Below are 13247 nucleotides of genomic sequence, written 5' to 3' on the forward strand. Positions count from 1 at the left end.
GGAGATGTGTTAGTTTGCATATAGGATGTTGATACTTACAGGAAGATGTCATGGTGAAAGATCATCATAAAGGAAATTCTGATTTGAGGTGTTCATTGATTATTTTTGAACTAACATCTAGTGGGGCTTATGTAGGACTATTGAAGGGAATATTTGTGAATAACTTCCAAGTGGACCATATAGAAGGATGTAATGTCCTTCCGAAAATATGGCATGGAAACAAAATGACATGAAGAAAAGCCAGATGGAAAATTTGATGGATCACTTTCTGATGAGTTGACGACATGAATAACTCATGGATAAAAGTGATGGATGATTTGTGCCCTATGAAGAAGTTCCCAAAAGATGAAGATTCCTGGACAAAGAAAGCCATGACCTTGAAGGAAGGATCTCTTCATGCAGTTGGTTGTTTCAGGATCTCCACATGAGGGTTGCGATAGGTCCCTGGTTAAGAGGGAGTTTGGAATAAAGTTCGTTACTTGGAAGAAACTGAGAAATTCCTAAGCAGGAAGCTTAGGTACATTCCTTTGTGATAGGAATGAGTACATTCCTTTATTGGAATATGTCCTCCTGGTTTCAAAAAGAGAGTTAGACATGTTGTTCTGATCTTCACTTGGGAATACAAAATGGAGGATTGTGTAATCATTTGGCATTTGATACTCTTAGGGGATGAGATAGGGAATTCCATGAAATAGTAGTTGTGGAGGATTGTTATTCTTTGAGGACTAGGAAGTCCAAGATAAGAATAGTTCTCATGGATCATATCCTAAGTGAACCCGGGTTGGGTATGTTCCTAGAGAGACAATGATGAGTGTGTCTATAAATCATTGATCTCGCTAGTATTGAGCTCAATACCTTATGGAGAGATGAAGTTGTTATTCAAGGCCTTGTTATATAAACAATGTTGGTTGATATGATGTTATAAAAATGAGTTACAAATCCAAATTCTTCTTATGAGAGATTATTTAGATTAAGAAAGTCCAAGTACCATTATGAATACCTTCCTATTTAAGAGGGAGTGTTGAAAAGTGTAACTAGGTTTGGTCTTCATAATGACATGTAAATATGATTTTATGAAATGAGATGTAAATAAGAAAAATAAAATTATTTTATTGACTTTCTTCATTGGTTTCATGAGCAAGGATTTTGTTTTTGAGTCAATACTCCCATTCAGAGTCTTTAGGATTTATTTGTCATCTAGTCATAAAATGTTAGATTCATTATCATGTAAATGAAGTCATGTTACACTTTGTAAAAATTCCATCTTGTATATGCAAAGTATCCTCCAATAAATTGTCACCTAACCTCTTCAAGTGAGCCTACAATGATGAAGGAATATGCTAGAACAAGTCGGCCTAATCTCCAGCTGTCAAGTTAGCCTAAAGACCCAGTGAAGAGGTGTATATATAGCCTAACTCGACCTCCATTCTAAGCAAGAAGTTCGATCTGAATTCAGTCTAAGAGAAGTGCAAAGAGGGTGCAGAAGAAAGTGTGAAAAAGGTGTAGTAGAAAGTGCGAAGTAAGGGTAGTGAAAGGGTTTCCTCTAAGGCTACGAAATTCATTCTTTTGGGGAAGCAAAGAAGGGATCTTCTAGATCATCGAAGAAGGCATTCTTCTAGGCATGCAATGAAGGTTTCTTCTGGGATATGCAAAGTAGCGTTTCTTCTAGATAGTGAAGGAAGGTATCTACTGGGGAGACTCTTATGGGTGATTGAAGTAGAGACCGAGTTTCTCTAGAGAAGACCTAGAGATCAATATTCCCTATGGAAGTTGTGAAGGAGCAGTGAAAAGGATAGAGAGTAATTTTCTCTAGGAGGAGTCGAGGATATCAGTTCAAGATCAAGAAGAAAGGCAAGGAAAGGAAGAGGCAAAGCATCAAGGTTAGTGACATGGTTCTTGAGATGATATTAGAGTCAAGGGTCTATGCCATGGTCTCGGTACTTATCAATTGAAGATCTAGAAGAAGAATTTTGATCTGGTTTTCCTCTCAAGAGGTGAAAGGTTTTGGCCCTGGCTGGAGAAGTCTACATATTGTCTCACTTGTCTTTTATTATGCATATTGGTAATTGTATTGATGAAATAACACTTTAATAAGCTAACAAAGATAAGATAATAAGTTAAGAAGTAAAAGTGCATCACAAGCAATTATCAAGTAGAGAAATTGTTAATTTTGCATGTCCTAGATTTCTCGACACTATTTTCCCTTACTCTGAATCTGAAGAGGAGGAACTTGACTTCTTATTTATGCTTGGATTTTTCTTTAGAACATATAATTTGCCTACATTTCTAAATCCTTTTGCTATAAATTTTCTAATTTCTCTTCTATAATTTTGATCAAGTTGATGTAAATACTATTACATGCCCTTTAAGTTAAAGTTCCTCACAATATTATTTATTTTCTTTAAGTTGTTCCATTATTGTTTTCATGATCCCTATTTTCATATTCCTGCAACTTATTCTCAAGGATTTTAATATTTTCCAAAGAAAAAGCAAGTTTTCTTCAAAAAAATAAGTACTTCCACTAACGTATCTTCTTCTGAATTAGTAACTCCATATAATATAACAAAGGTTGTTTCATGATCACTCTCATCTTCTAACAAACCACAATTTCCTTTAGATTCATTTAATGTCTCAGAAACAAGATTACCTTCTAGTTTACCTGATGAGAAAACTTCTTTTACTTGTTTTCCTTCTCCTTCATGGATGACCTATAGATTATCCCATACCTCCTTTGTGGTTCCATAATGTATAACTTTCTATAATATTGAAGCGGGTATGTTACAAAAGATTTCATTTAATGCCTGACTATTCTTCGGAAGATATTGTCCTGATGGTGGATTTTTAGTATAACTATTACAGACTAAATTCCAAACATCAAATCTAAGGGTCGTTAACCTAGACTTCATCTATTATTTCCAATCTTGATAATTAGCATCATCAAGAATGAACATACCTTTATTGTCCATACTTTCTAACTTGGTTTGTTCTACTACTAATTGTTCTTGATCTATGAATGTGGATATTGCCATGACATTAGATACATCACTATCACTGCTTTCCTAACTTGACCTCTTCCTTTGTCCTTGATCTACTCTCAAGCAGTTAAGATTTATTGGAGTTACTTGCTCTGATACCAATTGTAGGGGGAGGGGGAGGGGGAGGGGGGGTGAATCAGTGTTTGATTCCCAATTCAGATTTACTTAATTAATTTATTGAGTTCCAAATTTGTCTTGAATCATTATTTCTTTAGTAGAACATTGTTTTATAGATTATAGGTTATTCAGTAAACCATAAGTAGCATTAAGTATAAAAGCATGTAAACCATAAGAATCCAAAACACATAAAAACATATGGACATCAAAGTTTAGGTGGAAATCCAATGTGGGAGAAAACCACCGATGTTGTCATTTTATCTTCTTCTTATTATTATAAAAAAAATCTTATTACAGTTTGTACTAGTGCAAGCTCTTACGAGTATGAAGGATTCTACCTATAGGAGGGTACAACTTCCACAAGTTCTCCAACTCTTGGAAGGGAGCTACTACTCCCTGATCAAATTTATCGGTTCTTATCGGAAGGAAGCTCCTACTCCCTTACTGGAGGCTATGACCTTTAGCACCTTTGTGGACCATGTTTCAAAATTTTCATACTAGATCCTCATGTCTTAATCAACCATCAAAACTTATAGGCCACTACCAACCAGCAATCTAAATACAAATAAACCAATCACCTCTTTGAATTCAATCACTAAACAATGAAGCCAAATCAGAAAAATCATTACTGTCGATACCAGTCCATAACTAGATCAAATTCTTTGCACATTAACCTTGTCAAATGTCAAGACAAAATTCCATTGCACTATCAAACAAACCTCATGCTCATCAATCCTCACTATCCAATAATCTATAAGACCACATCAATCATTCATCACATTCATTGTACCAAGGAAACATGTCATGAGCTCAAAACATCTGACAATCCTGCAATATATCCTCAAATCATAATTCATTTAATAGCAAGACAAGCTATTCAATACCAATCCAAATCACTCCTCAACAACACTGTCATATACCAAGCAACAACAACTACATCATCATTATTATGCCAAGCCACCTTTACTCAAATACTATCTCTAAATGCATAACAAGATCCAACTATCAACTCAATGAATTTTTATAATTGCTAGGTCAAACACATTTATGCAAATAACATAGTATCTCTTCAAATTATCATCATCAACAACCATTGATGAAGACAAGAAACACATAAAATACAAGCAGCAACATAAGTCTCTATTCACTGATTATAGATCTCTCCATCATGGCACGTCACTGTAGTTTCCTTGTCATCAATCCTCCATCACACATATTCTATTAGCTAGACATATTATCATCAATACTAGTCAAGCAAATCAAACAACTCTATCATAGGAATCATACTACTACAACAGGAATGATATTGCAGTCAGAGGAATACCATTGATGTAACAAAAAAAAATTCAATCCCCGCCTTCAAACATCTCTTTACTGACTATCAAGCCATCTTCATATAATAAGACAAACAACAACATTCAAATTATCACTGTATACATCTCATTATATAGCCAAGGCCTTTATACATTCGGAATCTCACCAAATTAGAAAGAAAAATCAAGTGTTGTCAATAAAAACTATCAAACATTTTGTCAAAGCAATGATCTTTTCAAATAAACAATATGCCCCAAAAAGCTAATCTCTACACACTACAACATAGTCAAATCACTAACATTGATTAATGCCGAAAATTATATCATATAAACATTAAAGTTAGTTCTACATTTTACAAGTCACCAAATCATTCTCCAATATAGTTAAAATGCTTCATCAAACACCATACTTTGTCATATAAACAAGATTCTTCCACAACCAACATTTTTACAATTGGATCACTTTAAAAATATTTGGTACTCTCATTTAGTATGCATATAGTAAAAAAATTATTAAACCAAAAATTATTCCAACTATAATCTTTGTCCCAAAATAAAAGCATGCAATTCAATATAAAGACAACAACTTATTCAAACAATTAATCCATCCATAAGAAAATGCACACAAGCAGACCATAATTGTTAACTCATAACACATTTTTAACTTGTAAGAATACACAACCCAAAAACTTAACTATCCAAGTGCACATGGATCTACAAAATAATTTATGGTGTGTATTATCCTTGCAATAAACAATATCTTACAAATGCATAAGACAAAACATTGTTAATTATGGCAATGGGTTATTTTTAATGGAGTCTTCTACAGAAACGAAAGATTACTGGATGATCAAAAGTGGTCAGAATTTGGGGAAAAAAGTTTTTTTTTTTTTTGTATAACCAGTGTTTGAATCATATTTTTGATAGTGGAAATAGATTTAGCACCATCAAAAACTTCTAAGACACCTAAAATTATAAATTTTAACATCTTTTATTTAGATTTACAAAAGTCCCTACCAATTTTTTTCAAAATATGACTAAAATTTCCATAACTTTCAAAGAAAAAAACATAATTACACCGTAAGGCGTTTCCCTCTGAAATCAACTCCCCTCTCTGCCAACCTGTCATTCTTATAAGCCACATGATTATATGTTAGACGATTGCAAAAATTTCAGCTATTGATTCAAAGTGGTTACAAATTCGTTCCCAAACGTTGCGAGCTTATCGAGGTTGCCATTTGGCATCAGGTCATAAGCAATGAATAGCTCCATCCCCACAGCTGAACCAGGCTCTAGTGCTACATGCCTCCAACGAACCCCTTCATTCCCTTCCCACGAACCCCTTCATTCCCTTCCTGAACTCTTTCGTTATGCATTTCACTGTGATTTCTTGGCCACTGCTGGGAGAACCCCATATGAACCTTCCCAATCCCCCTGGCCCAAAACATTTTCGTCCCTGAATCCACTGGTGGCGATGCGGAGTTCTTTGCAAATGAATCTATGGGGCCAAAAAAATCCTGCTCCCATTCTTCGATCTTTTCTCTGTATTTTGTTCTTTGGAGAAACACAGTGGCAAATGCCAGCGAGAAGACAACCAAAGCTACCATTGTAATGCCTGCTATGAGCCCTACGCGCGGACACTTGGAATTCTTTTTAGAGAATGATGGTAAAATTGAGATATTGGCTTTGCTTACCTTTCCCACATTTGCAATAATCTCTGCTCTGAGTATTTCACTAGATTTTGGTACACCCATTCTGTACATTTAGACAGGATTGTTTTGCACTGGGGATTCAAGCTAGGTTTGTGGATCATTCTATTTTTGTTACAGGTCATGGCTGCAGCTGGTGGAAGGTTTATGGGTGCTCAAGGGACTTCGTTCTTGGGAAACGGAGAGAAGAAAAATTCGGCAGGCAGGAGGAATGTAGCAGTGATGGCCTCTGTTGCTTTCCCTGGGATGAGAGAGGAGTATGAGACTCTGAGATTGAGCCCTGGGGCTACTCAGAAAGATGTCAAGAGTGCTTTTGGTCGCCTTGCTTTGCAGGTATATGGAATTGCCCTCTTGAATGTTATAAAGTTTCCATATCATCAAATGGCGTGCATCATGCTGGTATGCTTGAAGAATGGTTTGGATTTCATTGGTGGAATGGACGTGTTCCGATCCTAGTTCTCACCATAGTCCTTATTTTAGCTCCGTTGGTGTCTTTCAAGAGAGTGGGTAAGTCTTCTTTGCTCATCCTAATAAGCATTTTTTAGCACTGATTTTCAGATATATCATATTTCATTTGGTCCTTTTCAGGGATTTAAATGTCTAGAAATTATTGTAATTATATGAGGAGATTCAACATATCTTGGGAATGTCACATACTGATGGCATCTGCTTAATGATTTGTATGACTTTTCATGTTGCCCTGTTAGAAATGGCATATAGCATATACATTCAAAGATGTGGATCATGGGTTATTCCTTAGGAGTTGTAATGTTCAAATCTTGATGCCTATATTGATGTGTTCATTTCCATGAATTTGCAGATTCTTTGAAATTCACTTCTGCATTATCAGTTACACTTGTTGTTGTATTTATTGTGATTATGGCTGGTATTGCGATTGTAAAGTTGTTCAGTGGCACTGTCAAAGCACCAAGAATGTTACCAGGTATTATGGATTTTACTTCGTTCTTGAAGATTTTCACTGTGGTACCAGTTATTGTGACTCCTTACATCTGTCATTACAATGGTATGGATTATTTTCCTCCATTTCTGGTCCTGCAGTGTAGTAGCTTAGAGTTCATTAGTTGAATTTTCATTTAAAATTATGTTATAATGAATTGTGATGTCTTTGCGCCATGCAGTTCATTCCAGATACAATGAACTTGAGGACCCTTCAGAAATGCAGCCCATTGTTCGCACATCAGTGGCATCGTGCTCAATTGTATACATAAGTACAAGCTTTTTTGGCTTTCTTCTATTTGGAGACCAGACCATGGATGAAGTCCTGGCCAATTTTGACACCAAGTTGGGAGTTCCCTACAGTGTTGTGCTGAATGACATTGTTCGTGTGACCTATGTTGTACATTTGATGCTGGTCTTTCCTCTCATTCTTTTGCCTAAGACTTAATCTTGATGGGCTTGTCTTTCCAGCGAAAAAGCATCTTGTTTTGGATAATAAGAGGTTCATTTTGATCACTGCTGGGTTAATTGGAATCATTTTCCTTGGGGCATCATTCATACCAAGTATCTGGGATGCATTTCATTTCACAGCAGCAGTTTGTATTGGGTTCATCTTCCCAGCTTCCATTGCTCTCAGGTAGAAAAAAAGTTGTTTTTCATTTCTGGTTTCGTCTTTCACCTTGCTTGTATGTAACTTCTAACCTCAATTATTTTTTAATTGCATAGACACCGATGGAATCTCAACCAGGAAGGACATATTTATTGCATTGTTCATGATTTTTTTGGCAGTAGTTTCAAGTTCAATTACTATAGTGAGTGACATTAATTCTTTGTTCAACAAAAGGGAGGAAGGCCCTCCACGATCTTGAGAATGATTTTTTATGAGGAGCACGTGGTGCACATACATATAAAGATTATTTGGAACAGAACCGAGAAAAGAATGCTGATTTGGGAATTTGCTTGTAGAATTGTGAAGAGTGGATAAACTTTCGCAAAGCCTTGTATCATCCTGCCATGGTCTCTCAGCCTTCTAGTTAAAGATACTACTGTATTTGTAGTTGTAAACATTGAAAATGAATATAGTTGATCTCTCATCAATGATTGAGCGATTCAACTAATCATCCATGAATAGTTGAGAGCCTGTCACACAGAAGATTGAAGGTCTAGTTTCTGTCAATAATACTCAACCTCACATAAGTTTGAGGTGCACCAAAATTCATTACACTGCGTGTGATGATTCCATTGCTCTTCAATAACTTCTCACAATCTTCATCCTCCTTTCCTTCACATTTTAGCCCTGCAAAAGCTGCATTGATACAGACGACCAGAGTAAGAGTAATTAGTCCATTTTGCCAAGTATTTTCATTTCAACAATTTAAAGTAGAGACATCAACTGAGTTCCACCATTCATTGATGTCTCTACTTCAACAGACAGATAGACCCATTTGAAATATACATACCTGACATGACATGCATAAGTACTAGTCAAACTCCAAGCCATTGAGTACACACATGCACACAAAAACAAGCATACACATACAGACCCAGAGAAACAGAGTACAAGGTCTGCCAACATTCAAGTTACAAGTGAGAAAGAAGAGGTAGCACAACAATTATTTATTTCTCCTCTTTTATTTGTTTCCTGCTTCTGATGGCTTTTGAAAAAATCTCACTCCCTTTGTTGTTAGAACAACCGATCATAATCAGTATTTTCTGTTTGAGGAGACCAATTTGTTGGAAGGTTATGGAAAGGGATGCAACATAAGGTGAATTACCAGTTTATCACTGCCTTTATTCAGTGATATTTCCCAAGTTGAATCTTGGTAAATATATGATAGTCCCTTGCTTTTAATCACTGAATGCAGTGTTTGAACTTGAGTGTGTTTCTATTCATCTGACTTTAGATCATAATTGCATCATGTTTAATATGTTGGAGATCGAGGGAGACCCTCGTACCTTGTGAAGAGTTTAACTATTTGCAATCATTGATTTAGAAGCAGTCCGTTGATATTTTTTTTACAGGCTTCTGTTAGAAAGGAATCAAGATAAGATGAATTGAAAAGTAATTCAATCTAAACATTGTAGGTTATGCATTTTAGGTCGCAGGCTGAATTAGCCCAGTTTTGAGGGTAATATCCAAGGATAAATAGTATATCGTGTGGGAATATTTAAGCATGTATGTTACAACTAGAGTATTTTAAAAGTACTGCTTGAATTGAAACTTCAACCCAATTTTTGCATTGTGAGCAGTTTAGCAAGCTGAAACACTAACAACTTGTTTCTGTTTAACAAAGTTTAAGTGTTCTATGAAGCATACATGACTTGACATGCTTTATTAGTGTCTCTTTTTTCTTATATTCCTTTCATTTTTGTTTGAATGGTCAATTATCTGGTGCCACTTTTATATTACTTTGGGCATGATTCCTATCTTATATATGGCTTTGAATTAGAAATCTCTATGTCTGATGGAGGTGTTTTCTTGATTTGGGCAGGCGATGTGCTATCTGGAACATCATCAAATGGCATGCATCATGCTGTTTTACTTGAAGAATGGTTTGGATTTCATTGGTGGAATGGACGTGTTCTGATCCTAGTTCTCACCATAGTCCTTATTTTAGCTCCGTTGGTGTTTTTCAAGAGAGTGGGTAAGTCTGCTTTGCTCATCCTGATAAGCATTTTTTAGCACTGATTTTCAGATATATCATATTTCATTTGGGCCTTTTCAGGGATTTAAATGTCTAGAAACTGTTGTAATTATATGAGGGGATTCAACATATCTTGGGAATGTCACATACTGATGGCATCTGCTTAACGATTTGTCTGACTTTTCATGTTGCCCTGTTAGAAATGGCATATGGCATATACATTCAAAGATGTGGATCATGGGTTATTCCTTAGGAGTTGTGATGTTCAAATCTTGATGCCTATATTGATGTGTTCATTTCCATGAATTTGCAGATTCTTTGAAATTCACTTCTGCATTACGAGTTGCACTTGCTGTTGTATTTGTTGTGATTATGGCTGGTATTGCGATTGTAAATTTTTTCAGTGGCACCGTCAAAGCACCAAGATTGTTACAAGATATTGTGGATTTTACTTTATTCTTGAAGCTTTTCACTGTGGTACCAGTTATTGTGACTGCTTACATCTGTCATTACAATGGTATGGATTATTTTTCTCCATCTCTGGTCCTGCAGTGTAGTATCCTAGAGTTCATTAGTTGAATTTGCATTTAAAATTATGTTATAATGAATTGTGATGTGTTTGCGCCATGCAGTTCATTCCATATACAATGAACTTGAGGACCCTTCAGAAATGCAGCCCATTGTTCGCACATCATTGGCATTGTGCTCAATTGTATACATAAGTACAAGCTTTTTTGGCTTTCTTCTATTTGGATACCAGACCATGGATGATGTCCTGGCCAATTTTGACACCAAGTTGGGAGTTCCCTACAGTGTTGTGCTGAATGACATTGTTCGTGTGACCTATGTTATACATAAGATGTTGGTCTTTCCTCTCATTTTTTTTGCCCTGAGACGTAATCTTGATGGGTTTGTCTTTCCAGCGAAAAAGCATCATGTTTTGGATAATAAGAGGTTCATTTTGATCACTGTTGGGTTAATTGGAATCATTTTCCTTGGGGCATCATTGATACCAAGTATCTTGGATGCATTTCAATTCACGGCCACAACAGCAATTTGTATTGGGTTCATCTTCCCAGCTTCCATTGCTCTCAGGTAGAAAAAAAAAGTTGTTTTTCATTTCTGGTTTCATCTTTCACCTTGCTTGTATGTAACTTCTAACCTCAATTATTTTTAATTGCAGAGACACCCATGGAATCTCAACCAGGAAGGACATATTTATTGCATTGTTCATGATTTTTCTGGCAGTAGTTTCAAGTTCAATTGCTATAGTGAGTGACATTAATTCTTTGTTCAACAAAAAGGAGGAAGGCCCTCCACGATCTTGAGAATGATTTTTTATGAGGAGTAGGTGGTGCACATACATATAAAGATTATTTGGAACAGAACCGAGAAAAGAACGCTGATTTGGGAATTTGCTTGTAGAATTGTGAAGAGTGGATAAACTTTTGTAAAGCCTTGTATCATCCTGCCATGGTCGCTCGGCCTTCTAGTTAAAGATACTACTGTATTTGTAGTTGTAAACATTGAAAAGGAATATAGTTGATCTCGCATCAATGATTGAGCGATTCAACTAATCATCCATGAATAGTTGAGAGCCTGTCAAGCAGAAGATTGAAGGTCTGGTTTCTGTCAATAATACTCAACCTCACATAAGTTTGAGGTGCACCAAAATGCATCCCACTGCGTGTGATGATTCCATTGCTCTTCAATAACTTCTCACAATCTTCATCCTCCTTTCCTTCACATTTTAGCCCTGCAAAAGCTGCATTGATACAGACGGCCAGAGTAAGAGTAATTAGTCCATTTTGCCAAGTATTTTCATTTCAACCATTTAAAGTAGAGACATCAACTCAGTTCCACCATTCATTGATGTCTCTACTTCAACAGACAGATAGACCCATTTGAAATATACATACCTTACATGACATGCATAAGTACCAGTCAAACTCCAAGTCATTGAGTACACACATGCACATAAAAACAAGCATACACATACAGACCCAGAGAAACAGAGTACAAGGTCTACTAACATTCAAGTTACAAGTGAGAAAGAAGAGGTAGCACAACAAATTGCATATAATTGTAAAGGAATCAACATTACTTACCCAATCCGACTTCCTACATGACCTGTACTTTTAGAGACCGTGAATAGCATAAGATCTTGATCTGCTGGAGCAGTGATAGTGGTGTAATGTGGCCAGTGATAGGCTAAATTGTAAAGAAAAGTTGATGTTGGGTTCAAGCAAGCTAGCAATGGAAGAGAATAACAAAGCTAAAAAGTTGTGAGGTAAGAGACGAATGAATGTAAAAAAAAATAGAACTAATACAAAACTAACTGACCTGAAAGAAATTCAGTGAAATCTTAGTGGGAATGCCAAGATCCATGGATTAGATCCGATGAAGTCTTTTTATTGAAACAAGGGTTCCAAATCAATTCAAAATTGAAATAGGGAGACTGAGGAGAGAGTGCCAATCTAGATCTAGGTGGGAAGGTATACTCCAAAGGAAGCAAATCTGAACTTCATTTAAAAAAAAAACTAGTGAGTGATCCAATTAGCTTAGAAATAAATAAAATTTAATGAAGAAACAAGTCTAAATCAATACTCTGATAAAAAAATGATGTATTTCTAATCCTCTCAACAAACGAACCTAGTTGACAAATGCAACAACCTGAAAAGAAATTAAACCAAAAACAAATGATAATTAGAGAATACAATAACATTAAGGGAAAATGACTTACTTTGTTGCAGTGGCCAAATCTGGGTTTAAATATTTTTATCTCAGGTAAGTAACAGAGATTATTTCTCCAAGAAACATTATGGTTTCATTGACAACAAAACGAGGTTGGTGAAGAAATGTATTATTTACCAATAAACGAGAAACGTGTACAGAATCACATCATTGGTAACTTAACAACCAGGTCGATGCAATGAAATTATATTGAGATCCATGTTTGATATCCAGCACTCATATCGCCTCATTTTTGGTGAGTTTTGTTTTTCCACGAGTCAAAAGTTCCACTCTTTTTTATTCTTTATTTGAAAAGAGATAATCAGCCAAAACTCCAAAAATAAATTCCACAGGCAAAGTTCACCTCCAATAAACAGAACTCTGACTTCCATCATAATTCAAACTAGATTTAAGGCCAAATTTACTCAGGAAAATAGGGTAGTTTGAATACTATTTATCTTGAGCTCAACACACTTTTCCTTGACTTATAACTACCCACTAAATCTATTTAAATATATAGAGGTGCCTTGTGTGTGGTAAGAAATATGAAGAAACATGACATTGGATTGTCTAGAAAAGATCTGTAAGGCAATCTAGGAAGAAACATGACATCGGATTTGTCTAAAGAAGATATGTTCGGCACTTATTTAAGACTGAAGAGGTGGCTTGTCTGTAGGGAAATCTGATTAGATTCAAATCATTGTGATCATACTAGATGTTATTAGCCATCCACAGTTT

The 13247-nt window shown here is 35.7% G+C and overlaps 1 protein-coding gene across 1 annotated transcript; it reads left to right on the forward strand.

The window, feature by feature from the left end:
- The first annotated feature begins 6297 nt into the window (after positions 1-6297).
- LOC149209747 (amino acid transporter AVT6A-like) lies at positions 6298-11655 on the forward strand. The gene is made up of 6 exons (XM_089398729.1): positions 6298-6376; positions 6508-6681; positions 9624-9776; positions 10090-10293; positions 10409-10871; positions 10960-11655. Exons 1-6 carry the CDS (start codon positions 6298-6300, stop codon positions 11102-11104), a joined length of 1218 nt encoding a protein of 405 aa, XP_089254855.1. The 3' UTR covers positions 11105-11655.
- The last annotated feature ends 1592 nt before the right edge of the window (positions 11656-13247 follow it).

The sequence above is a fragment of the Pinus tabuliformis genome, chromosome 1_2 (assembly GCF_031772625.1).
Source record: "Pinus tabuliformis cultivar Carrire ecotype Pingquan chromosome 1_2, CPIR1, whole genome shotgun sequence".
Classification (NCBI taxonomy): domain Eukaryota; kingdom Viridiplantae; phylum Streptophyta; class Pinopsida; order Pinales; family Pinaceae; genus Pinus; species Pinus tabuliformis.

Coding starts and splice junctions, on each gene's coding strand:
- LOC149209747 (XM_089398729.1), top strand. CDS start 6,298: ATGGCTGCAGCTGGTGGAAGGTTTATGGGTGCTCAAGGGACTTCGTTC. Junction 6,682..9,623: donor GGTGTCTTTCAAGAGAGTGG/GTAAGTCTTCTT, acceptor TGATTTGGGCAG/GCGATGTGCTATCTGGAACA. Junction 10,872..10,959: donor CCAGCTTCCATTGCTCTCAG/GTAGAAAAAAAA, acceptor TTTTAATTGCAG/AGACACCCATGGAATCTCAA.